A 27231-nucleotide genomic window follows, 5' to 3' on the forward strand; every position below is an offset into this window, starting at 1 on the left:
GGCGGTGCCTTCCAGGCCGCCGCGCACCGACCGCAGGGCGGGCAGGGGGTGGGGCCGGAGCGAGTCAGGCCCGGGACTGGGCCGGGGCGGGGCCGGAGGTGGGGCCATAGGAGATTCGGGGCCGGTGATTGGCGAAGGCGAAGTTAGGGCGGAGCGAAGGCGAAGTTAGGTGCGGCCCAAGCTCGGCTCGGGCTGGAGGCGGAGCCACGCCAAGGGACAGCGGTAGGGGTAGAGCCTAGCCCAGAAGGATTGAGCGCAGGACGGGCTGTAGGCGGGGCCGGGCTCCGATTGGGTGCAGGGCGTCTGGAGCTCCGCGGCCCGACGGCGGGGGCGGGCTGATCTCGTAGCCTGAGGATGGGGATCCTGTGCACCTCAGGGGCCGAGCAGGAACCAGTCCTCTGAGTTGGGCGAGCAGAGCAGAGGGGGCGTGTCTTCGTCACTTGTTAAAGTTAATGAACCCAATAAACTTGTTTCAGGATCCACAGAGCCCCGGAGACTCTCTGGACTGCGGCTTTCTTAGTCTTAAAGCAGGGTTGGCCCCTTCTCTCTCTAGGTTGCAGTTAAAAAAAAGGTTTATTGCCACCTCAACACCTTTGCCCAGGCTGTCTCCCTCAGCTGGGGTACCTTCTCTAATCATCCAAGTCTTATCCATCCTTCTCTGATCTTCTAGGAGGTATTCTCCTGCAGGTAGTCATCCTGGACTCCATCATGGGACCCAGCAACCATGACCCAAGGGAGAGAAAGAGAGAGAGAGAGAGAGGTGCCCCCTGACTTCTGGGAACATAAGTGGCCATGATCTTATGGCCTGTCACCCCTGGACAGTGGCTGCAACCCCATGGCTGGACAAAGGTGGGGTGGAGGCAGCAGCATTTTTAGGGGGACATTTCAGTCTTTCTGATCCTGTTCTCCAGGAGGAGGCCACAGCCCTGGCCTCCGATGGACATTTAAAAAGTCTGCCAAGGGTTACCCAGGAAGGTGTCCTGTGTGGCCCTAGTGCCATGAGTTGGGGAGGCCCCAGTCCAAAGACAAGGAAGGTCCACAAAGCTGGGAAGGGAGCTGGCCACCAATGCTTGGTCATCAATGCTTAGCCACCCACAGTCCCCTGTTCAGCACAGACTCCTTCCTTACCACCTTGATACACACCTTGTTTCCACTCCCAATCCTCAGTCTGCTCTCCCTGGAATGTCCATGTGTCCCTCTCTGAATGGCTCCCTTGTTGAGGGGGCATTGGCCTGTAAGTCCTCAAATGGTTCCCGCAGGGCTCCCTCCTGCCTGGAGCCAAAGCTCAGGCAGGCCCTGCCATGAGCACTCAGCGCAACTGTTGAAAACACACAATGCCCACCCAGGGACACAGACATTCAGAGATAGGCTCTATACATCCATACATAGGCTTAGCCTCCAAAATGCTTCAAATCCACAGAACACACTGTAAAAATGGGTGCACACAGCCAAGAACACAGCCTGTCCACACAGACTACAAACCCAGCTCCAAGGCGGGCCTCTTCCCCTGTCAGCCCTGCCCCTCGCTTGAGAGCTGATCCTCCCTCCTTGGGCCTCCCCAGCCTGCTCCTAGCAACAGGCAACAGCTCTAGCAGTTGCCAGGCAACAGGAAGAACCTGTCCGCCCCTTGGAGGCCAGGCTCACCAGAGGTAGGTAGACACAGACCCCAGTCAATGGAGGCGAGGCAGGACAGGGCCACTGGGAGGCATGGCTTCCCCCAGCCCCAAGCCAGTTCCTGTGGTATTTGCACCCTTCCCACCAGTTAGCCACCCGCTTCCAGTTAAGTGCTCTTCCTACAGAGTCCAGCAACCCCTGCATCCAGTGCTCCTGGCTGCTCCCTCACCATTTTCATGGGGGTCCCCGGGGCTACTGCGAAGTCTCTGTTTGCTCCTCCAGTCACACACCTCCCACTCCAGGGGCTCAGAGCCCCACAGGCCCAACTTCTCCCCCGATCACCAGCCCCATGTCCACTGCTGCTCTGAAGCCCAGACACTTCGGGTACCCCCAATAACCCGTGTTCCTGGGCTTTCCACTTTGTGACCTCCCACCAGCCAGAGCCATGACCCTTGCTCCCCACCCCTACATCCTGTCAGTTTCTTCCCCTCCTTAACTCCCCCTCAAATACGTCCCCATTCTCTATCCCCACTGTCCCTTATTCTAGGCCTCCAGCCTCCTCCCTGGCTCTCCTGTTTTTCTACAATCCATCCTCTACATGGCAGTCAAGGGGATCCTGCTGAAAGAAACCATATCACTCTCTTGCACACAAACCTTCTGTGGCTCCCCAATACCCTGAGGATAAAGCCCACACACACTGCTTTGGACTGTGCAGGGGCAGAGGTGGTACAGTGGTGGTTGACAGCAAGGACTCTGAGGAGCACTCCACAAACTTGCCGGCTGCATATTACTTTGGACAAGTACCAGAAACGCCTTGTGTCTCTGTTTTTTGTTGTTTTGTTTTTTTTTAATTTTTTTTTTTTTATTTGGCTGCACTGGGTCTTAGTTGCAGCACGCAGGATCCAGTTCCCTGACCAGGGATCGAACCCGGTCCCCCTGCATTGGGAGCTCGGAGTCTTTTTTTAATAAATTTATTATTTATTTGTTTGTTTTATTGTTGGCTGTGTTGGGTCTTTGTTGCTGTGCGTGGGGCTTTCTTTAGTTGCAGCCAGCTGGGGCTACTCTTCGTTGCGGTGCGCAGGCTTCTCATTGTCATGGCTTCTCTTGTTGCAGAGCATGGGCTCTAGGCGCATGGGCTTCAGTAGTTGTGGCGCACGGGCTTAGTTGCTCCGAGGCATGTGGGATCTTCCCAGACCAGGGATCGAACCTGTGTCCCCTGAGTTGGCAGGCGGATTCTTAACCACTGAGCCACCAGGGAAGCCCAGGAGCTCGGAGTCTTAACCACTGGACCACCAGGAAATTCCCGTGTCTCAGTTTTTTTTATCAGTAAAATGGACCTAACAGTAATAGCTATCCACTACACTGGCTGAGGTCACGGCTAAGGGAGGAAATGTAGGTAAATGTTCAGAATGTGCATGGTACACAAAACGCCCTCAGTAGGGGTGAGTTGTTATAACATTTATTGCTGCCAGGCCCCGTAGGGGCTGTCCCCGACCAAGGCCCACCTCATCTCCCTCCATTTGCAACACACCAGCACTCCAGCCATCTGATTTGCCTTGCTCTCCTCATTCTCTTGCATGTCCCCCATTCCCTTCCCCCACTTCCCTCCTCCCAATCTTTCATTCCCTGGCTGTGAGCTGGGCATCTCTGACTCCCATTGTCCTGGGGCTTCCCCTCCCCAGCCAGATCCCACTATCCCAGTGGTGAGTCTCTCCCACCCACCCAGATCTCTGATTCCAGACCCCTTACAGCATAATCCTTGAGGGTGGCAGGTAAATATTTGTCAAATGAAATGAATGAATCACACAAAGTTTAACCCACCCTTCCAAGGGTTCCCCCTGGAGCGGGGAGAGGTGTAAACACTAATCCTGCCATCACTATAAAAATATTCGCCATAGTTGTTTGTGCAGAGACGGGAGAAACTCATGGTGCCTGGGAAGGTCAGGGAGCCTTCTTGGTGGAGGTGGTGTGGGGAGTATTAGAGGGAGAGGATCACTGAGGGAAGTGGGAACAGGGACTGGGAGGGTGGGTTCGGGAACGGGCTGGGGAGAAAATCAACGGTCAGAGCTAGAGAAACACCTGGCTTTGCAGCTGAGGCCACTGAGACCCAGAAGGGGTCAGGACGCAACCACTGTCATCCAGTGAGGGACATCACAGGCATGCTGCTTCCTTTACACTTGGGAACCCAGGAGTCCTTTCATCCTTTCAAGAGACATTGTTCTGGGGGCAGAGGATGGTTGCCCAGTCAGGGCTTCATGGGCACCAAAGGAGGCATGACTTGTGTCTGTGCATGCTGGTCCAGCAGCACCTGAACTAGACCGTAAAGGACAGTAAAATGACATTCAGCAGAACTGAGGATGGCATCCCAGCTGGAATGGAGAAGAGGCAGCTACTGGCTCACCTGGACAGCTAGGATAACTTCGAGGCTCACCACAGGCCACAGAGCAAGTCCAGCTTGTCCTGAGCTCCTGTCGTGCACCAGGCTGAACAGGGTGAGGAACGGAGACCCCCTCAGTGGGCTGCGACACCCCGGCCCACAGACTCCAGGAAGGGGAAGCTGCCAGAACTTCCCCAAAGGCAGTTTCAGGGTGGGTGTGTCTGCCCCCACCAGAGTCCAGGAACAGGCAGGACCCCACAGGGATGCCAAGTCCAGGATCCTGGCCACTCTACCTCCATGGCTCTCAGATGGCAGGGAGTCCCCAGCTAGACCCTGTACAACCAAATCACAGCTTTGCAGATAGGACCGTCCCTCCCTACAACCCGGAGCCAGGCTCCACCTCCTAGTACATCCCCTGCACTTCCCCTTTCCTGCTTCTGAGCCCAGCAGCACTTCTGAGATTGGAGTCAGCCACCTTGCACTCTCTGCCCCTTCCTTCCAAACCGCTATTCCCAGGCTTCTCTTACCCCCAGAGAAACAGTCCCAAGCCTGGCAGGCCTTGGGGTCCAGGGTCCCCTTTCACAGTCATCCACCTCCTTCAATTGGCTTTGGCCTGGAGAACTCAGGGCCCAGCACTCCATGCTCAAGTTTCTGGGGGCCAGGGGATTCCACCTGACATGGGCAGGAGGCTCTGAGAGGAGGAGTCCTCTGTTCAACTACTGTTTGCTGTGAAACTACTGTGTGCCATTGTGCACTGCCCTTCAGGAGTACACCAAACATGTAAACAGGGAAATGAACTCCACTGTTTTGGAGTAACTCAACAGGGTGACACGAGAGCCACTGGGAGGTGTATGCAGGAGGAACAGTCCAGGGGCTTCCCTGGTGGCACAGTGGTTAAGAATCCGCCTGCCAATGCAGGGGACACGGGTTCGAGCCCTGGTCTGGGAAGATCCCACATGCCATGGAGCAACTAAGCCCGTGCGCCACAACTACTGAGCCTGTGCTCTAGAGCCCGTGAGCCACAACTACTGAGCCCGCGCGCCTAGAGCCTGTGCTCTGCAACAAGAGAAGCCACTGTGATAAGCCCACGCACCGCAATGAAGAGGAGCCCCTGCTCACTGCAACTAGAGAAAGCCCGCGCGCAGCAAAGAGGACCCAACGCAGCCAAAAATAAATAAATTAAATAAATAAATTTAAAAAAAAAAAGGAGGAACAGTCCAAGGAGGGGAACTCTGAATGATGGGAAGGGACCAACCATGTGACAAGCCAAGAGAAGAGAGCGATAGGCAGAGGCAACAGCAAGTGCAAAGACCTTGGGGCGGGAAGGGCCTGAGTGTTCCTGGAACAGAAAGGCCAGCCTGGCCAGAACAGCAGCCAGAGCAGGAGGGACTGTGAGGTGAGGGAGGACAGCCATGAGGCATCAGTGAGGCATAGGGCAGGCAGGGGGCTCCCAAGTGCCCAAGAGATGCTGAGGTAGTTCATATGAGCCTGCAGTGGACACCAGCATCTCCAAGCCAGTGACCCATGTCTGGCCCTGAAAATCCAGCTGATCCTGGCACTCAGGGTGCTGCTGATGTGACTGGGGGAGAACTGCCCAGTGACTTAGCAGGGGACCCAGGGAGCTTTCAAGGCTTTGGGTCCAAGACTGAGCTGAGCCCCCCTCCATGTCCTTGAAAAGCTCTTGTCCAACTTGCCACTGTGTCTGTTACCTACGCAGCCTCTGAAGGCCACCTCCCCTGGGTAACCCAGGGTCCTTAGAGGGCCTGGGAAATGATAATCAGCCCTATCCCTGGGAGCCACTCCTCTGCTCACCTTGTTGCCTAGACTTCCCTGCCATGCTGTCCAAAGGCTGGGGCTGGTAGCTTCTCCTGCAACTCGTTAGGGCCTTCATTAGCACTGCTTCCTGGAATTTAATTTAATGAAGGAGCAAAAACAGCCCTGATGAAGGTAATGCAACAGCAAGCAGCCCATGAGATGCCTCCAAGGCCCAGCCACCAGGGCTCAGGAGCTTCCTGTAGATGGTGACCAGGAGTAGAGGGGGAAGAGAAAGGGGACCTGTTCTGGGAGAGATGCCGGTCACTGAACCCTGGAAGCATGGGACATTGCTCTGCAGTACTGCAGGGAGCAAATGCTGCCACTGAAGCCAACTAGACAGAGTTAGAGGAATAAGCCTGGTTGGGGATGGCTTCAGGTTGCTGGAGAAAAGCTTTTGAGATCCCCTGGGCCAGCACCGTCTGTCAGAGCACAGGCCCAGCTATGGGCCAGCGCCAGTGGGTAGTCAGGAGGGGCCAGATCATCAGGGCCAAGGGCAGGGAAGAGTTTAAATTTTATTCCAAATGTGATGGAAACAATTGGAGGGTTTTGGGGAATTCCCTGGCAGTCCAGTGGTTAGGACTTGGAACTTTCACTGCTGGGGCTCAGGTTCAATCCCTGGTCAGGGAACTAAGATTCCACAAGCTGTGCAGCCTAAAAAAAAAAAAAAAAATTGGAGGGTTTTTAAGGGCAGGTGACATGATCTACTTTTCTAAAGTTCCCTCTGACTGTTATGGAGAGTGTGGCCCCTGTGGACAAGAGGAAAGGCAGGGAAGGAGGCACGGGGGGACCACCATGTGGTGCAGGAGATGAGGGTGATGGAGTGACGCCTATGGGGACAGGGCTGTCCCACATCCTCTAGGAGAGGCTAGCTGGGGACATGTGGGAGGCAGGGCATATATAACTGGACTGAGCTAGTTTCCTTCCAGCAGGTTTGGGCTGACTAGTCCCCTTTCAGCCTTCTCCACAGGCTTGACCTCTTCTCCAAATAGACATGGCTCAAACATTTAAAGAAAATCTGTTTAAAGGGTTCCCCAGGCCCCTATAGCTGTTTCCCCAGCTCTGTGCACCTCTCTACTCCGCTGCTGGAGTTCCCTTCCCATTTCTCCATCGCTGGGAAGCCTTCCTTGCCCTGCACCCAGGTCTCGGGCAGCGCCAAGCTTCCCAGGAGCTCCAGGACTGTATTTCACAAGGGAAAATGCCGGAGGCTCAGATGTGGGGCGAGCCTCAAAGACCAGAGCCTGTCCCTCAGCTTTCGGCCTCCTGCCACCCTGTTCCCACCCCTGCCCTAGTACCCCTTAACACTGCTTGCCCTCGGCCCACCGCAGGCCCCTCGCTCCCTCCCCGCTCCCTATTCGTGACTTCCCTCCCCAAGTTTACCACCCCCGCCTCGCGGCCAAGCTGAAACCGGAAGCGGCCTCTGAGCGCGCCGCCCCGCCTCTTCCGGGGCTTCTCTAGGCGGGAGTGCGGGGTTTGGGTGGCGCTAGAGGCAGGGCACGGCTTCGCGGGGCAGCGGCGCCTCCTAGCGGGTCTTTGGCGCAACGCCGGAGCCGAGGCGGGCCCAGAGCCCGCACCTCCCCGCAGTCCTCTCCTCTTCTCCCGACTGGCGCTCGCCATTACCCCCACCAGGCCTGCCTTCCCGTTTCGTTCAGCCTCCAGCCCTGGCCCCCGCCTCCGCCGATCTGCCCACTCGGTGGCCAGCGAGGCCCTCCCTTCATAGGGCAATAGCCGTTCGGTGTCCTCTGGCTCAGAGCCGTCCGTGGCGCCCCATGGCCCTTGCCCTGCTCTGACCCCATCCCTCCTGGCCTTCCTCCAGCCTTAGCCTCCCTCCCGGCCCATCCTCAGAACGTGCCACGACACATGCCTTCCTGCTTCTTCTGGTCCTGGCATCTTCACCGCCTCCGTTCCAGGATGTTCTCTAGCCTCCACCCCCCAAATTCACAGTGGAGATTAGACGCTGATTTGGTTGACTATCCCGGTGGGCATTTCCCCTGCTTCCTGAAGCTGGGGTGGCTCAGTGCCCATAGTCTGCGCTGAGCCTGGGGCCGCGTGCCGGTGCGATTTGGGGGCTCCGGGTGCCTTGCTGAGCTTGACCCCAGAATAGATGTGGGCAGCATAAGGAGAGGAGCTGGGCGATGCTTGGTGGGGCTCCCAGAACGCTTGGTCAAGGGTGGGGCTGGGACTCGGCCCCTTCCTCCGCACCAGGAACCCCTCCAAGGTCAGGCAGCTCATGGGGGGCCCAGGCCTGGCTCCCTGAGGACCCGGCCAAGTGTGGGACTGGCAGTTCCTCACCTGCCCAGGATGCCCAGTGTTGAAGCCCCGGCCCTTCCCTTGGCGACCTCACCCTCCCGCCCCGCTCCGCCCCGCCCGGAGCCTTCCTGCCTGCCCTCTTCCCATGCGCCAGCCAGGACGCCTTCCTGGACAGCCTTGGAGCCTCAGGGTCCCGCTTCACAGCCATAGCTGACCATCCCCACCACCAGGTCCTGTAACGTGTAGGGTGGGTCACTGCGCCGCCCAGACTCTGGCCATTGACCGCCAGGGGGCAGCAGAGGCCGCCTTCTGTGGCTCGGCGGGGGTGGGGGCGGGGGCGGGGTGGGGGTGGGGTGTGCGGGTTAAGTCTAATCCTGTCCAGGTCCCGCTGTGCGTGGCAGGGCAGGTTTGCAGCCTTGTATGGTTTTGAAAGCAGTTTTGTTCTTTCCGATTTTTCCCAGGGCTACTTTTTCTTCCTAAGTAGCCTGCAGTCTATTATTACTGTTTCACGTTGTTTGAAAGTTAGTTGCTGGATGACTTTAAACTGAGGTCAAGGCAGAGATCTGAAAGAGTCTTCTGGGTCCCTGCATATGCTCCTTGATGTCCTTGGCTTCATCGTGGACCCATGATGTTCCTAGCTACCAGCAATTGGCTTGGCCAGGCCAGGCTGTGGCCACCCTGCATGCTCCCTGATACGACTGCCCAACCTCCGCGTACTGTCTTCCAGCTCAGTACTTCCAGGGCTCTGGCCCAGAAGTCCGTCACCTGCCTCCAACCTACCACCCTGCCAGCTTCTTCCAATCTCTTACCCTCAATAGCTGCTTCTTCCCAGTCTTCCTTAAATGCCTCTGTTGGCCCTGCTCCTCTCACTTCACACAAACTGTCTACACTTTTTCTTTTCTTTTCTACCTCTCTTTCCTCTACCCTCTCCAGGCAGGCTTGCCCCTCCCTCCACAAAAAAGCCCTGGTCACGGTCCTTAGTGACCTACACGTTGCTGGACCCAGTGGTCTGTGCTCCACCCTCTCCTCCTTGAGCAGCTGATGCTCGTCTGGTTCCCAGGAGCCCGCATTCTCCTGGGTTTCCTCCCACCTCCTGGCTGCTCCCACCAGCTTTTTTGCTGGTTCCACCTCATCTCTACCTCCTAACAGAGGAATGTTCCAGGGCTCAGTCCCTACTGCTGCCCTCCTCCTTCCAAACCCATCTGCTCCCATCACATCCAGGAGCCTGGCTTTAAGTACCAACCCACACTCTTTACCTCCCAGATCCAAAGCTCCAGCACTGGTCACTCTACTGAACTTGAGTCACACACCTAGCAGCAAACATGGCATTTCCACTTTGATGTCCAGTCAGTGTTTTAAACTTTTCATGGGCAAAACTGATCTCCCTCCCAAGCCTACTCCTCCCCCCGCCTCCCTCAGCAGATACAGTGGCAAGTTGGAGTCACTCTGGACTTGTCTCTGCCCTTCCCCTCATACGTACCCAAGCCATCAGGGAACCCTTCAGGATATGCCCAGCGTCTCACCCCAACTCTGCCACTACCTGGGCTGAGACACCTGATATGTCTGTCTGGAACAACTGTAGTAGCCCTTGTGTCAGTGTCACCCTTGGCTCCCCATCTCCCACCCCAGAGTCTAGTCTCAATGCAGCAGCCAGAATAATCCATTTAAAACCTAGAGTTGCTACTGAGTCAGATCCTGCCCCCTCCTCTGTTCAGGACCTGGCATTGGCTCTTGCCTTTTCCACAGAAAAATCCAAAGTCCTATGGTGGCTGGCATGGTCCCACAACATCCCCTCATTAGCCCCCAGTCGCCCCTTCTACCCTCTCCCACTTCTCTCAGCATCAGCCTCCGTGGCTTCCTGGCTGCTCCTCTCCCAAGCCCGGCACGTTCTGCCTCAGGGCTTTGCACTGGCTGATCCCTCTGGCTGGATGTTCCCTGCAGACATCTACATGGCTTCCTCCCTCTCCAAGTTCTCATCAAACATCCCTTCCTCAGTGAGGCCCACCCTGACCCACCTCCCAACCCTTGTTCTTTTTAAATTTTATTTGGCTGCACCACGTGGCATGTGGGATCTTAGTTCCCCGACCAGGGATCAAACCCGTGTCCCCTGCATTGGGAGCACGGAGTCTTAACCACTGGACCGCCAGGGAAGTCCTCTAACCCTTATTCTTCATTGCCCTTACCATGCCATTTTTACTCCCTATACTACTGATCATCTGCCAACAAATGATATAACTTACTGATTATGTTTCATGTTTCTGGTCTGAATCCAATCCCCCACCTGTAAGTCCAAGGAAGGCAGGGCTCTTCACTTTGTTCATTGCTGTACATACAGGTGCTAGAAGAGCGCCTGGCACATAGGAAATCTTAATAAATACTTGTCAAATGAATGAACAATGAATTCCTTTTCAGTTGATAGGCGAATGTGTGCATGTGCACACAGGTGAGAAGGGTGCAGGCAGGGGCAACTGCTGGTCAGGGAGACCAAGGCCTATGCTTTGGCCCTTTTTCCTGGTCTGTATTATCTTATTTTTCTGTTACAAGCAGTCATAAGAAAAGCGGTGAAAAGAAATATTGACGACCTCTGTGCTGCTCTAATTTTGGGTTTTTTTTTTTTTTGGCTGCACCACACAGCTTGTGGGATCTTAGTTCCCCGACCAGGAATTGAACCCGGGCCCTCAGCAGTGAGAGCACAGAGTCCTAACCACTGGAGCGCCAGGGAATTCCTGCTCTAATTTGTTAACATTTCAGATTTAAAAAATTTTTTTCAGAGCAAATTAAAAAAAGCAAACCAGAAGAAAAAAGACCTGGGAAATTCTTCAAAACATACAAAAATGCTTAGTGATGACCAAGGGCCTGCAGACCCATCCTCGCGGAGGCCAAATGGCTGGAACTTGACAGCCAGAGATACTCATTTTCGAACAGTCTTGTGGGCACTTGACTTTTTGATATAGTGTAGTGGCCACACTGCCTGCCCCCTTCCCCCTGGAGCCTGCTGACCAGCAATCAGTCTGGAGGAGAACTTGCTTGGCAGGCAGAGATGGCCTCCAGGGGCCAGGGTCCTTCCTCCACCCCAGCTGTGTATATGTGGGTGAGTGTGTAAGTGTGTGGCAGCGGGGAGGGGTGGGTGGAGCGACTGTCAGCTCATCCCCCTGGTCTGAGAGGCCTGAAGCCAGGCTTGGGGTCTTAAGAGATTCCAGGCAGTCCTGCTGCTGCTCTGACCTGCAGCCTTCTTTGGATGGAGGGAGGTTGAGAAAAGATACCCGGGGTCTGTCAGCAGGATGGACACTGCCCTTTATTGCCTCCTACTCCACAGGAGCCAAGGGTCTCAGGCAGGGCCATGGCCTCACCTGACGAGGAAGACGCCAGAGACCCCCAGAGGGCAGCCCTGCATGCCAGGGGCACTCTGGGCTGCGGCCACCTCTAGGCCAGTGTCCAGCTCCTTTCTGGGGCCACGGGGCTCCTGGGTGAGTCCCCAGGCTGGAGTCAGGCGCCTGGGGCTGTTGAGAACCAGACTCAGGAAGCCCCCCTCTGATCAGCTGGCACTGCCATGGGCCTAGCAGCCACCAGCTTGAGGAAGTTCTTTCTTCAGGGTTTTCTCAAGCCGGCAGCTGCCTTGCCAGTTCAAACTGGATTTTTCCTGCTGCCCTTTCCCTGGCCGCCTAGCCGGGTTCGGGGTCTCTCCTAATGAGGGTTTGATGCCAAGGCCTGGGCAGCTCCGTCCTGCTGGGTCCCAGCTGATTCAGGCCTGCCTCGGGCAACGGGCAGCTTCCCAGTCCCACCCAGGCCAGGCCACCTGGGGCTGCCCTGCATCCTTGCAGCTCTTGCCCTGCCTTGGGCTCCCCAACTCAAAACTCAGGTCCCACATACAGGCACTCACTAACCCACCTTTATTCGTAGCAGGTTTTACTATTAATAAAAGATTAGTCTGACAGGGCACAGGACCCCTGGACTTTTGTCCCCAGACTTAAGGCATTGACAGAGGGTTGACATGGCACCTAGGGAGGGCAGGGGGCCCTTCTGCAGGGCTTCTGCAGGGCTCAGCCGCCCCCAGCTCAGACCCTCCCTGGAAGCTGCTGGGGATGCACCTCACGTTGCCTCCTTCCGGAGGCCTCTCTCTGTCCCATTTCCTGGGGCCTCATTAATTCCTCCCCACCTCACCCCGTGAGAAAGCAGGTCTGTGCTGAGCCTGGCCCAGGCCCAGAGCTGGGTCTCAGCACACCACTGGTTGGTTTGGGAGGCAGGGGGCGGGGGCGGGGTGGAGTAGGGGACTCACCCTGTCCCCACCCTTATCCCAGGGAAAAAGGCAGGGCAGGCTTCCATCACCAACCATGTCCCGGCTCCCACCCCACTTTCCAGGAACCCAGGGACCATGGAGATCAAGAATAAAAAGCACAGCTGGTCTTATGTATAATATTTATAAAAGGGGGCAGCCAGCCTCTCCACCCCTGCCCCAGACTGGCCCCTGGGGTCTCTGGCTCCCAGGGGCAGACACGTTCTGGGCCCCAGCTTCTTTCTTCTCCCAGCAGTGGAATGTGAGCTATGGCCTGGGCTTGGGGTCGGGGGAGTCCCAGCCTCCCCAGGACTGGTGAAAGACCAGGGAAGGGGTCCCTTGGGGTGTCCACACCAGTTTCACCCTCAAGTATAGGGTGAGGGGGTTCTGCTCCTGCTGGAGGGGATGGGAAAGAGGACCAGATTATCCAAGGGCCTGAGCCCACGAAAGGGGCCTAGGTGACAGAAGGAGGAAAGGCAAGCAGGCTGAGGGAGATGAAGCCCCAGGGAGCAGACCATGGCCCAGGAGCAAGGTGGGGGGATGACTGCAGGCCTAATTCAGCTCTTTGTGCCCCTACAGGCTATGTGACCTTAGGGGGCAGCTGCTGGGCCTCAGTCTATGCACCTGTGCAAAGAGAATAAGGGGCTTGGGTGGGACCTGAGGCAGCAGGAAGGGAGCAGAGGTACAGCCTCACCCTGCTCCCAGCTCAGGAAGCCCCTGTAGGCCAGGAGCTCAGCAGGGTAGTGGCCCAAGGGCCTTGGTCCTGGCTCTAACAAAAACTTCGACAGAGAGGACATGGGGCAGGGCCAAATGCCATAGTGTTCACCACGTCTTTCTCTTCCCCCTCCAACTGGCCACTGGATGGGAGCAGGGGCTGAAGAGTCTGGGAAGGGGTAGGAGGACGAGTAGACAGAACAGGATGGGGGTCATCCTAGTGGCTTCCTCCATGCCGACTGGTCCCCGAGATCCAGTCAATAATGATGAAGCTCAAGCTCATGGTCATCAGCAAGAGGCCAAGTGCAGCAAAACAAAGGGCCTGTGGGGTCAGAAGTCAGGGTCAGGTCTGAGGTCAGGGCAGCCCCCTCATCCCCACACCAGCACACCAACCCCCAGGCCCTTCGCACCAGGATTTTGGGGGTAGATCTTGCAGGTTCCTTCTCTGTGGGCATGATGCGAAAGTAGAAGATGGCAGGGAAGATGAAGATGAGGCATGGGGCAGATGTGGCACCTGCAAAGAATAAGGCATGGCCACCACTGGCTCACATCCACCTATTGGCTAAGGTTCAGGGTGGACCCTTTAATGAGATCAAACATTCCTTGATGAGGGAGTCTCATCTTGAGACTCCACTCGAGAGCTCTGTCTGATTCTGGAGAGCCCATCAGCCCCTCCCCTTGTTCTTTGTCTACCAGGATAGAAGGCTAGTGCCTTTGGTGTCAGAAAACTCTGTCAGTGAATGAAGCTGGCAAAGAGAAAAGGCAGGCCAAGAGACAGAGATGAAGTTTGAGGATACTGGGCTCCTGGATATAGCTATTCCTGAAGGCTTTTCCATTAATTGAGCCAATACATTACTTTCTGAATAATTCATTTTGAGTCAGCTTTCAGACATACAGAACCAAGAGTCCTGTCAGTGATATCAATGATACTCAGCCCCCAGGTCTGTGTGTTGGTCCTTGCAGAGCTGGGTTGGGGAGTCGGTCTCCTGAGTTGGGTCACCCCAAAGATGTCTCAGAATTGTTTGATCTTCCCACTCAGAGCCCCAACTGGGACAGTTGGACAGAACCCTAAACCTACAGTCCCATGATCCTGGGGCCCAATCAAGGCTCTCCACTTAACAGCTATATGGCTCTCCCTTAATCACTCTAAACTTCCTCATATGTGAGGTGGGGACAAGAGCCAATGAGATCCTTTGTGAAGGCCCCTTGACCCTTGGGCTCCACTCCATCCTCCAGCACCCCCAGCAAGGGTAACTGACTCGGTGGCTCTGAGCCCTCAAAATGGATTAGGAGAGCCTTAAGAACAAATCTCAGATGGGAGGCCAAGCTGTGCACATGGCCAGCAGCCATCACTTAAACGTAGGTTATGAGCTTAGGAATCTGCCAGGGTTTGCAGAAGGGAAGTTCTCTGGGGCAGTACCCTGCCTCCATTCACAGCAGGGCCAGACCCTTACCGATGACCCCGAAGATGCCCAGGATGTTGGGGGCAAAGATGACCAGCAGGTTGATACAAGTGAGCAGGCCAACAGCAATGAGCACATGCCGCAACCAGCTGAACTCGCGGTCCTGAAACAGCATCTGCTGGAGGGCGCGGCGCACCTGGGAAGCAGGGTGGGGAGAGTCATCAATCTGTCAGCCCCATCAGTCCCACCCCGCCAGTGGCCTGGCCACCTGGCCACCTGCACATTGGCTCACCGGAAACAGAACAATTGGCACTGTGAGTGTGACTGCCGTCAGCACGGCCACACGCACACACAGGATCAGCACATCAAACGGGTCCACCTTGTTGTAGGTGTGCAGCAGCTCCGACTCCACCCTGTCTGTGGCAGGCAGGGAGGGTGGTCAGCAGGAGGTCCAGGGAGGGGGTTGGGCTCTGAGCCTGGGTTGACCCTGACACTGAGGAGTGGCAACACACCTCCACAGCTGCAGGGCACAGTTAGGCATCACAGACCTAATGAACGCCTATAGTATGCAGGGTGCCATGGCCACTGGCCAGCCCCTTGCCCCCCAGCCTGGCCTCTTGCCTCTGCCCCCACGGTCCAGCCATACCGTAGAAGGTGAGGTAGCCGAAGAGGGCGGCCAGGAAGTACATGACATACATGACGGCGATGGACAGGTTGGAGATGTGCTGCATCTTCCTCTTGGAGGGGCTATGGGGCAGCAGGGGAGGGGATTGGTGCCAAGCTGGGCCACACTGGGAAACCCCCATGTGTCCTGGGGTCTCTCTCTGGCCCCACACCCTCACCATCTGGTAGCTGAGGGAGCCTCCTTCTTGCCCCCGGTCACCCCTTGTGGCAGCCATGGAGACCTTGGATAAAATGACTTGGCTCCTGTCACTCTTTCCCCCCTTTAGGACCACATCCGTTCTCCCCAAACCAACACAAGGCAGCCCCCTCCCCCTCTCCCAGCCACGGATACCTACTCCTTGAGCTCTGTATAGATGGGCAGCACCTCAGGGTGGCAGACAAAGGCGAAAGCCATGATGGGGATCGTGTATGCCGTCTGGCAAAACAGGGATTCTGGGTCAGAACAGCCCCTGACACTCTCACCAGGCCCACTGCCCCCTCCCTGGTCTGCTGCAACCTGTGTGTTGAGGGTGAAGTAGCTCGGGGTGCAGAAGGCTGCGGCCTCCATCTCAACCTGCAGCCCTGCCTCTTCCTTGATGACCTCCACGAGGCTGAAGTTGCCTGTCATGTTGGCTAAACTGGGGGACAGCGGGCAGGGCACGTGGAACTTTTTGTAGATGACCTAGGTGGGGGCAGGGAAGGATGAGGGTATCAGGGCCAGGCTAGGCTGCCTGGGAAGTCACCGTGAAGCCACATCTAGATCAGGACTGGAGGAGCTGCCTTCTGACCCAGGCTTCCCAGAAGGACCTGCCCCCCTCCCTCGACCAGCGTGGAGGGTAACTCACTGCAATTAGGAAGAACACCATGCAGCTGAGAGAGAAGCCACTGGAGTAGCCTAGGTAGCCTGCAAAGTTGGGGAGGGGGGATGTGAGACCGAAGGTCCCCTCCCATGCATCCCTCCAAGGCCCTGGCCCCGCCAAACTCACCAAGCTGCCGCATCAGTGCCAGAGGCAGAATGACGATGACAGAGACCAGGATCACCAGGTAGTTTCCATTCATGTACCAGTCCCTGCAGGGACAGGAGTGGGGAGCTGATATTAGAGTCCACTCAGCCTTGGGTGATGGGGCCGCCTGACCCCCAGCCGGGGTCACCCGTGGTGCCACTGAGTGATCTCTGAAGAATACTTGTCCACAGCTCTGAGCCTCCCTTTACCCATCTGCAAAATGGGCCCACTCCCAGCACTCTCCTGGACAAGGTGAGGACTAATACACTCAGCTCCTGCTTGGTAACCATTACAATTACAGTCACTGTGGTTGTTTTTCCTAGAATACATAGGTCTGGGTCCATCCTCCCCATGGAGTGGCCCCAAGGGGCCCGGGAGGTGGGTGGGATGAAAGAACCTGGGTCTGGGGGGTGAGGCATTTTCCATGGGGGTCTCAGGGACTTGCCAACCATCTGAGCTCCTTGTGGTCCCCCCAGCATCTGCATCCTGCATCATCCTGCCCCACGCCCTCAATGGACAGTGGACACAGGGAGCTAAAGGGATGAGGAATGAGACCCTCCTTCAAGGGCAAGCCCAAAGGCCAACTCCTTGGGAAAGACCCCCGGGGCCTGGGGGCAGAATCCTGGCTGTTTCCTTCCTCCCAGAGCTGTTTTCAGCCATGCAGCCTTTCTGCTTGCCGGGGCTGTATTGCCAAGGGCAGGACCTGGCTATCTTCTCTGCTCCTACCCACAAAACATGCTTATGCCACGAGAACTGGCTAAACTGACAATAGGCAACTGGGACGCTGTGGGCTTAATTTCTTGGTTGGGGCGAGGTGGTGTGGAGGCTAACACCCAAGCCACGGTCAGGAATAGCAGGAGCTTAGAGCTAAGCCTGAGGTTCTCAGGTCCTCTGTGCTCACAGGCTGGGTCCACGGCTAGGCGGGGCCGGCTTCCTCAGCCTCAGACTACCCCCTGCCCCACATGGCCCTCCTGGGAGTCTTCCCCAAGGTGCTGCATAAACAACTGTGCACTGAATGGTAGCTCTGCCGGCAGCTCTCTGCCCCCCACCTCCACCCTGTCTTGTCTCTCCCACTACCCCAGCCTGGGCTCTGCTAGTGGTGGACATAGAGGGTTAGACTAGGGCCTCCCACCCTCACCCAGCCCCACCCCACCCTGGGGCTCACGAGGTCCGCTCCTCCAGGTTCAGGAAGGTCTGTATGACAAGGGGCAGCTCGGACTTGATGATGTACAGGTAGCTGGACATGGCTGGGGGGAGAGAGGCAGGTCAGCCAAACCAGCCAGCCTTCAGCCTGTCCACCGTCCATCACCTGCCCATCAGCCTCACCTCCGATGTTCTGCAGCACAATGGCCAGGGCTGCCGCCAGCTTTCCTGGGGTCCCAAAGGCACGGTAGCCCAGCTGCTCATAGGCACGGATGCCTGTGGGGACAGGGAATCAGGACAGTCAGGAGTGCTCTCCCCAGCCCACCCCTCCCTGCTACAGGCCAGGTTTGGGGCTCACCCACGATCCCTGAGGACTTGAGTAGCAGGTGGATGGAGTAGCTGGAGAGCAAGGCGACGGCCGTCAACAGGAACCTGGGGAAGGTGGACGAAAAGAGGTCGCTGGGGCTCCCCTGGCAGGCAGGGGGCAATGAGCTCCGGGAGGCCTGGGTGTGCGGGGTCTGTGACCCAGGTGTCTGGACCCCCAACAAGTGTGGATGCAAACTCGGCAGGCCCCAGGGGTGGTGAACATCACCTGGGTTGACCCAGGGTGGCCATGACCCAGAAGGGACCCTCTGAGCACCACCTCCCCTTGAGATCTTGGAAGAAACATGTTTTCCATTTAGGCTGCAGGGCAGAGCTCTGAGGTAAGGACACGTGTACCCACATAAGTCCTGGCCATGGGGTTTATCCATCACGTGTAAATGTGGTAGGACAGACTCAGTCCTGTTAGGCTGGCCCCGTGTTGTCATCTCAGCGGGTTTACTGGGAAATGAGGTATATTTGTCGGGCCACGGCTGTTTTTTTCAGCTGTGGTTTGGGTTGAGTGTAAGTGCCCACCCACTGCAGCCTGGGTCTTGTGACAGGAAACTGGCAGGTCCTGGGAGGTCAGGATTGGTGGCCTGTTTAGGGCTCCTATCTTTAGAAGGTTTGCTAAGGGCACTCACAGGAAAAGGATGATGCCCGTATTGGCCATGGCGTAGGCGAGCCCCAGGATGCCACTGCCCATGATGGCGTTACTGAGGTTGAACACTGACATCCCGAACGATGTCTTCCCCTCGAACTGCAGGCACCAGAGTGAGACGGGAGGGGTGGGGTGAGTTAGCAAGTTGTGGAGGGTAAATCAGCATTCCCTCGCACTGTCCCTTGGCCTTCCATCGCTGCCCCATAGCACCTCATTACTGCCCTCAAGCTCCCAGGGGTGCCCCCGAGCCCCTGACGGCCACCCTTGCTCACATCGGTGAAGTGTGGCTCCTTGCTGGGACTTTTTGGTAGGAAGCCTTCGCCCTCAACACAGCTCCGTCGGGGGCCCTCGACCCTGCAGGCACAGACCAGCCAGGCAGCTCAGCTCCAGCCCCTTGCCCTGCACCCTGCCCTGCCCTAAGCCATGACTGAGTCCCTCGCTCACCTCTGGTTGCCAGCCGTGGGGGTGGCGACTGGGAGTAGCCCCTCCAAGTGTTTGCCGTTGGGTACCAACTCCACCATCTCCGTCTGCAGAGGTGCCTCCATGGCTCAGGGACCACCACCAGGAACACTGGCTCTCACACTGACGCAGTCAGAAGTCTACAGAGCAGACAGTCCCTCTGGTTATCCCCGCTCCTTGGGCTCACGGCCCAGACTCCCACAGAAGTCTGCAGCTGTAGCACACCTCCCAGAATTTCACTGAGGACATACATGTTCATGCAGCTCTGCCTGCTGCCACCCTGGAACCTGCCATTGAGGGGCAGAGCTCGGATACCTGAGTTCTCCAGGACATTCTGAGGCGACACCTCAGCTAGTACCTAGCACTCCCCTGCCACATATACATATCGACCCAGGCAAGCCCTTGGGGCCTCAGTTTCACCATCTGTGAAGTAAAGCTCAGTTGGATGACCTGAGTTCAGAGCCCAGTGGTGCCAGGACCCCAGAAGGCTGAGTCCCAGGCCACCAGACCCCTCTCTGGGGATGGGCCCTGGACTGATTGCCCCTCCCTGATATTAATACTGGGAGACAGTTTCCTGTGCCCTGTGTGCCAGGGGCCTCCTAGCCAACCTAGAATGGCACTGCCCGACGGCTGGAGGCCTCGGGAGAGGGCAAGGGCTGTGGGCCCTGTTCCCAGCCACCCGGCGGGCTTTGCTGGCAGCCAGAACAAAGGTCCCTCTGTGGGCTGAGAGTTGGCGCTGGGAACGGCAGGCGCAGAGGCTACCCCCCCGGAGCCAGGAGGCCTAAGGCGGTGCTGGGTGGCTGGACACCTGGACCCTGCCCGCTTGGCTGCAAAGGGCCCTCAGGGGCCTTCCAGGAAATGGGTGCCCTGGGGCCCAGTTCTTTGGGCCACACAGGCCTCACCCTCCGCACAGCTCTGGCCTCAGGGCCATGTTCTCTTTCAAGCCTCTCCTCCCCTGCTGGGGAACCCCCCCACCCTTAGGTGCCCACCCTTTGAGGAGACTCCCCACTTCCTGGAGCCCCAGGTCAGGAACTCAGAACCTTGGCCAGCTGTAGATGGGCCTGGACCACTGGATCAGTCTTCCCTTCCCTGCGCTCAAGGCATAGCTCAGCTGGACCCCAAAGGGATCAGCTCCCCTCCTCCCCATGCCCAACTCTGCCCACTGCCCAGACAACTTGCTAGCCCCTCTCCCATCACTGGCGCTGGGAGCCACCTACCCCATGCCCAGAAGGTACCTGGGCATAGTGTCCCCAGGATCTATAAGGACATCCTGAAGGCCAGACAGGCCAGCAGGAGATCTGAAGCCAGAGTGGAGACCAGGGAGGGGGCAGCACTGCCAGGCAGGTCAGCCAGAGCCTAGTTTTGATGTCATGGCACCCCCTCCACTTGGGAACCCTGAATCCTGCCCCAAATCCCCCATCCCCACTCCAGATCCTGATGGTCTCAGGTCTGCTCCTGAAGCTGGAGCACCAGGGGTCTCAAACTCAGCATTCAGGGCTAGGGTGGGTAGGGGAGGCTAGGCTCAGGACTTGGGCCTCAGGCCACAGGCCCTGGTGTTCTGGAGGCAGCAGCCACACAGAACTGACCAGAGGACCTCCCTGCAATGGCCCCAGGCAGCCCCAAGCCAGAGTTCAGATCCTAGGTACCTCAGTCCTGAGTACCCCATACCTGGCACCCTTGGACCCCTCAACCTACCTCTCCTTCCTCTGATGCTGGCATCTGAACCCTTCTCTCCTCCAGCCTGTCCACATAGGACCATGACAATTTGAGCATCTCTTCTAACACCCTCTTCCCCTGGACCAGAGTCCCTAAGGTAAGCCTGTCTTCTTCATGCCCCTGCCCTGAGCCTCACCAACAGCACCCCTCCAAGGATACCAGCACCTGGTCTCCAGAGTCACTCCAGAGTGCCCCCTGGCTCTCAGCTGGGGTTGCCCTTGCCTGGCCTTCCGCCCGGGGCAGGCTTGGACAGGCCCTCAGAGTGTGCTGAGTCAGCAGCCTGGACAAAGCACTCTTCTCTGCCTTAATATTCTTCCCTAGCAGCCAGGCACTGCCTCCAGGGAGACCACAGCCATGGCATGGTCATGGCCAAAGTGCCTGAGGCCCTGGCTCCAGGTTCCCCATCCCCTCAAGCAGGACCTGGGCCTAGACCTTCCGGTCCTGCCTATTACTCATGACCAGTCACTGCTGGGTCTCAGGCTGGCCCGAGATCCCAGAGAGGACATGGAATATCCCTCCTCAAGTGGCTTCCAGTCTGGAAGGGACAAAACCCACACAGACATCCCCCACCCTATGGCTCCTGCAGGGGAACCCCAGCACATAGTGTGGCTTTTAACCAAGCCACATAGTGCTGGGACTCAAAAAAGGAGAGAGAGGGACATCAAGGAAGGCTTCCTGGAGGAGGAGGTGAGGGAGCACCTGAAATTCCAGCAGAAGCCCCCAGGATGTGGAAACAAAAAAGAGTACCTCAAGCAGAGTGCACAGCATAAGCAAAGGCCCTGAGGCATGGTATAAGGCAGGCTCTGAGGATAGAATGAAGGTTCCGTGGCCATAGACAAGACTGACAGGGCCTTGAAGTCGAGGTAAAGGAATCTGTACTTCAGTTAGGGCAAGGCTAAGGGCTGGGGGGCCAGGGTAGAGATTAGTACTGGCCTGACATGTGGACCTTCAGGTATTTCCTGAGGCTGGCAGCCCATTTTTGACAGTTCCTGTCTCTCAGGCCTGCCGCCTGCCAGGCTCCTTTGCATCAGGTATCGGAGTAGACTCAGGGGATAGCCCCTGCCTGAGGAAAGCTGCCAGCAGATTCTGACCCACTGTGGGGAAAGTCCAGAGTGGACACTCTGGGTCTGAGGCCTGACCTGGCCCTGCCTCACCATGTGACCATGGACAAAGTATTCCCCACTCAGGACCTCAGTGTCCTCCTGTCCTCCGGGGGTTCCGTAAGTTTTGACCAAAGGTGGGGACAGAGTGAGGAGCCTCCCTGAGCACTTCGCCCCCAGAGCAGACCACAGGCTCCCAGAGAGGGGTCAGGATCTTGGGTGGGGAGATCACTGCGACCTTGGGCAGATCATCAGAATGGCATCTGTCATGGGTGTAGCATTGGTTCAGGCAGTAAATCGATGGTCCAGGCCACTGCCCTGGGGCCTGTTTGCTCTGTGGAGAGATAAGGGGGGGGTGGTGCAGAAGCCACGGGGATAGCATAGCAGGTGATGTCCGCCCACGCAGACATCACAGGGTGAGAATTCATCAGGCACACCTCCTTGACAGGCGTTGAGTTTGGCTAATTAAAGATTTCGATATCCAGGAATCCAGGCCACCGTGGGGCCACTGCTCGTGTCAGCTGCTATGGGAAGCACACCTCTCTGTCCCCACATCCAGGTCCTTGGAGCCACCAGGGCTCTGAGCCCGGCTTTCCTCCCCAATGTTCAGGGACATGAGTGGGTCTGCAGTAGCAGGCTAACTACAGGGAGACAGCCACACTGTCCTTCTTCCCTCGGTCCTGTGGCCACATGTGCTGGTGGAGGCACAGACCCCACAGAGCTTGCTGCCATGGCCACCAGGCTCCTTGTGCCTGGGAAGCCCTCACCTCAGCTCAGATCTCAGGTGAGAGGTGGCTGGCCTGGCTTAAGGGTCCACTGTGGTCATCCCTGGGGGCCCATGGATGAGGGCTGCCCCCAGTTCTAGTTCACCGGTCCTTACCACTCCCCTCATTAGCTGAGAGAAGGTGTCCCTCCCTAGAGCCCCTTTGCCCACCTGCTTCTCCAGGCTTCAGAAGGAAAACACCCTCCTCGGACAAGCTATCAGTTAACAGGGAAACTGGATTCAGCAGACACATCTGGATTGTATGTTCTCAAGGTACAGCAACAGGGATTGGTGTGGAGCTGATTGCTGAGGTCAGGGGTCTAGGGACAGGGTGTGTGGGCGGGTGTTCGGGACGCGGGAGGATACTAAAACAAACCCCTTGCCCCTCCCCCAGACCGACAACTCCAGATTTTGACCTCAGCAGATCCAGTCTTCCATCCGCTACTCCCCCATTGCCAACAACACTGAGTAAGTGGCTAGTGTGTGGCCAACATCCGGCTGGTACTGAGGGGGTAGCATGCAGGAGGGGAAGGCAAATGGTGCAGAGCACTGATGTGTTGGCCACACCAACCCCTCATCCCCTAGCTCTCTGGCCCGGTGCTTCTGTGTTCCGGGTATCCGGAAGTGTCTAGGAGGATCTGAGGGCCCCAGCTGGGGCCGGAAGATGGACTTTCCTGTGACAGGGTACATTTTCTAAACCTAACAGACGCTTAGCATTGGGCCTATCCCCAGACACCTAGGCCTCCCCTTCTGCCCACCCCTGGACCCTCCTTGCTCAGATTGCCCCCAGTGGAAGCTGCAGTCGGAACCTCTTGCCTCAAGACTGGGCCAGAGCCAGCAGCAGCCCCCTCCCCCCCACTGCCAGCCTGCTGAGAAGGACGTGCAGCCCGAGGCTCAGCTGAGGCAAAGGACAGGACATCACGTGCCTGTGGCCCCCCCAGGGGCAGGGGAGACCCCGAGCCAGCCAGCCCATCCTCCTCCCTGCTGACTCGGAATCCCCTGGAGGCGGCCAAATATTTGGACAGCCGGACTTCTGGCCCCAAAGAAAGCTGGAGCAGGGGCCTGGGGCAGCTCAGGACTCACTGGAGACCCCAATGGGGAGGCAGAAGGCAAGGTCAGCCCAGAGGAGAGGCGCCATCCAATGTCAGGAAGAAGCAGAGAGAGTCAGAGGGAGGGAAGAGAGAGACAGGGAGAGAAAACACACACACATGATATCTGTGTCCATGCATACTGATCCAGACCAAGAGACAGACACGGGGAGATAAAGAAATGCAGATGGATCTAGAGGGACACAAATAGAGAAGAATACACAGAGAGATGGGTGGATAGACATTCAGACAGGGAGACAGACAACCAGATAAGTGAGAGACAGATTGACAGAGATGGCCAACCATTTAGAGATAGCCAGATGGAGAAAGAGACAGAGAGACAGCAAGACAAGACAGAGCATCCCAGAAGGCGCAAGAAGTAGAGGGAGCCAGAGGCCCAGGTGAGGGGGCAGCAGGCCCAGTGGGCACTGCAGGGATGCCACAGCATTTCCAGGTTCCTACAAGGGCAGGTTATGCTCCCATTAGTCAAGTGCAGACATCCAGAGGGTGGGACTGAACCCACTGGGGCCACAGGCCAGGCCCAGCTGGAAAGCTCACAGCCCCGTAGTCCAGCACCCATGGCTTGTCTACCCACACAATAGGAAAGGTATACGGAGAGGACAGTCAGTTGAAGTGACCCCCATCCTCAGCAGCCATGCACGTGTGCAGACGTGCTGGCTGAGAGGCTGTGTACAGGACGTGGCCCGCAGAGCGGAAATTCAAATCCAAGCCACCCCAGGCCGCTGGCCGGAAAGCCCCTCCTGCCCAGCAGCTGGTCCTTCCCTTTGGCCCCCAGAAGCCCTGCCTGGTCCTCTAGAGCGCCCCCACCATGCATCTGTCTTATCCAAAGTCCAGCCCTCCATCCAGCAGACTGAGTGTGCACAGGGCACACAGTAGGTACTCAGTAAATATTAAATGAATGGAATGGGTTCAAGGTCTTTGGCAAGTCTCCACCCCATTTCACCTGCTCCAAGTGGCGCCTGGCTCCCCGGCCATGTCTGCACTAGAACATCCTCCTGCAGTGCCCCTATCCTATTATGGTATAGACTGCACATCCCGCCCCAGCTTTCTGTGCACACAGATGCCAAAACTGTACCTCTCTTGTAGCCAACCACTCCCCCAAAACATTTTCCCCCTCAGACTGAGTGCCTGCACCCTGCCCAGCCCAGACTTTCAGGGTGCACTCAGTTTGGCTCAGAAACCTTCCCTGCCCCCACCCAGAGACCATGAACCACCCAGCTTGTCCTACTGCACGTGTTTCTCCATTCGTCCAGGGCTCCAAGGCTACTTGCTAAGGCAGCAGGCACTAGGACAGGAGCAACCAGCTCTCATGGTCTTGCCACCTGGAGCCTGGATGCGGGGGGTGTTTGTGACATGGGCCCAAAGAACCAGTACAGAACAAAGGGTGGCTTGGGAAGCCAGTGAGGATGGTGGCTCTATGGGCCCAGGCAGAACAAAGTTTTGAGATGTACACCCCCACCCTCCCCCGAGACACAGCCCCCATCCCTCAACCTCAAGGAGTCCGAGATTCTCATTCCTGATCCCAGCATTCCAGCCCTCTTAGGAATGTGCCAGGCCTGGCCTCATCCACCCCTGATTTCTCCCACCTTTGGTGCTTCCTGCAGGAAGCCTTCCATGTTTGTGCAGAACCTCCCCCTCTCAAAATGGACCTGTCCTTGGATCTCTCCAGCTTGCTATGCTCCAGACTGAGAACCTCTGAGGCATTTGCTTACTTTCCAGAAGGAAGTGAGCCCCCATGCCAGACTGTGTACTAAAGAGGAAGGGCCAGCACAGTGGCTGAAGGCAGTCATGGAAGGAAGGACAGGACTGGCAGGCTGAAAGAAGGATGGGCCTGGGTCGAGGTGGCCCCCACGGTGCAAGGACCTTTAACTTAGTCCCCCTCAGACCTGTCCCAGAGCCTACACCTGGGCTCAGGACTCAGGTCACTGTGGGGGAGAGGGTGGATTCCCACAGGCCCCGCCCCTGGCTTCCCCCTCCCCGGGTGTAAACAAACGCACGCACTCGCTGTGGCCAATCGAAGGGGCCAATCGGGTGGGGGCGGGTTCCTGCAAACCTAGTCCCGGTCCTTTCCCTCCGCCCCTGCGCGCACTGTCAGCTCTAGGAGCTCAGACCGAGCCACGCCCTCAATCCAGGGAGCCACGCTCGCCCTGTGCCCGCCGTGCCCGCTGGCCTGGCTGCAAATGGCACGGACTCTGGGACCAACATGTGCCACGCGGCCCCTCAGACAGCCTGGCCCGATCTGCCCTCAAGCCCCTGCCTAACGCAGCGGGATAAATATACCCTGACGCCCGGCGTGCCAGCGGGCCGATTTGCTTGTCAGGAGCCCGTCGGGGCAGCGCTCCAGGGCCTGCTCCCCGGCCCTCTTAGGCCCCCGTCCGGGCCCTCTCGAGCTCGCCCCCATGGACCGTGCCTCGGGAAGCCCATCGCGTGCCACTCTAGCCCCCAACAAGGCGTCCTGTGACCCCAGCCCCGGGTGCCGCCGACCTCCTGCTATCCCGCCCGGCCCTGCGAGAGGCCCCGAGACGACGAGGTGCTCCTCCCAGGACACTAGCTCAAGCTGGGAGCTGGCGGGTCCCCAGACCTGCGCCTGGAGCGCTCGGGGCTTTGGCTCCCCGGAGGCTGGGGCGCCTGCCCGGAGCCAGGGCGGGCGAGGGGACCTGCCCAGAGCCCAGCTCCGGACGCGAAAGTGGACAGTAGGGCTCCGCCCGCTCGGTGCCCCTGGGCGGGGGGGGTCGGCGCCCCAGCAGTACCTGGCCTCGCGGGTGAGGACGCGCGGTGCTCCGCTCGGGCCGGTGCTGTCCGCTCTGCTCCCGGCTGAGCGCAGCGGCAGGGGATGAAGGGCGCTCGGCCCCGCCCCCGGCCCGCCCCCGGCCCGCCAATCCCCCGCGGCCCGCAGGAGGAGGGGCAGGTCTGCGGAGAGGCGGGGGCCCTCCACTGGCCTGGAGCAAAGGGGCAGCTAGAGCGCTAAGGAGGCTTAGGTAGGAGAGCAGCGGCTCCGGGAGGGGCTCAGTTGAATCTTGTTGGGGGAATGCTTTAGTCCAAAGCAGATTCTCTCTGAGGTCTCTGAGCGCCCCCTAACCCCAGAAATGCTTTGCCCTCACTTCCCTCAAGCCAGAAGGAGCTCTTCAGCTAAGAGGAATGGGAACAGGGCCATGCTTAACCTCAGCGAAGGATGCCTTGAATGCTTGAATGGGGGACTTTCACATCACTTAGGCACAAGATGTCTTTTCTGCCTGCCTCACCCTTCCCAAGCAGAGGTGGGATAGGGTGAGGACAGGGGCTCCCTGCATCAATTCTGTCTTCACCCCAGATATTCAGAAGAGATTGAGGGTAGACAAGGGTAGGGGCAGTGAGGATGGGGCGGGGGCGGGCAAGGGTGCGGGGAACAAGTCTTGGCTCACGCTGAGCCTTGTCTGGATCTCCCTGGCCATGCCCCCCATTTCCTTATTTCTAAAGAGTAGGAGACAGCTGTGTCTGCCCATGGGAAGTAGGGCCTGGGACTTGGTGCCTCAGGGGAAGGGGTTTTAGGGTGACCCCATTCCTGGCTGAGGGCTCCTATCCTACCCCTGCCTGCTTCCCACCCAAGGCCTTAGTGCTCAGTGGTGGGTGGTGGGTGTTAAGGCCCACCAGCCCAGGAACAACCAGCAGGGAGCTGGGGGAGGCCTTGACCTTGGGGGTGAGCTGGGGGAGGGTGTTTGCAGAACAGCTGTGTCCCTTGCTTCTCAGCCACTGGCTCTGATCCGATTAATCCATGGCCTCTGCTGTTCCTAGTCAAGCTGGATGTCTCTGTGTCATGTCTGCCCCCCTCCC

At 57.8% G+C, this 27231-nt stretch overlaps 1 protein-coding gene across 1 annotated transcript; it reads right to left on the minus strand.

Annotated features, from left to right (window-relative positions):
- Positions 1-12455: 12455 nt before the first annotated feature.
- Positions 12456-26257, minus strand: SLC38A3 (solute carrier family 38 member 3). The gene is made up of 16 exons (XM_007168699.3): positions 26172-26257; positions 18719-18873; positions 18547-18628; positions 18258-18373; positions 17612-17685; positions 17437-17529; positions 17276-17357; positions 16093-16175; positions 15952-16010; positions 15624-15788; positions 15463-15542; positions 15090-15190; positions 14736-14860; positions 14495-14639; positions 13451-13554; positions 12456-13362 (listed from the first exon to the last, which is right to left on the minus strand). Exons 2-16 carry the CDS (start codon positions 18817-18819, stop codon positions 13258-13260), a joined length of 1515 nt encoding a protein of 504 aa, XP_007168761.1. The 5' UTR covers positions 18820-18873; positions 26172-26257; the 3' UTR covers positions 12456-13257.
- Between the last annotated feature and the right edge of the window lie 974 nt (positions 26258-27231).

The sequence above is a fragment of the Balaenoptera acutorostrata genome, chromosome 10, assembly GCF_949987535.1.
Source record: "Balaenoptera acutorostrata chromosome 10, mBalAcu1.1, whole genome shotgun sequence".
In the NCBI taxonomy this organism is placed as follows: domain Eukaryota; kingdom Metazoa; phylum Chordata; class Mammalia; order Artiodactyla; family Balaenopteridae; genus Balaenoptera; species Balaenoptera acutorostrata.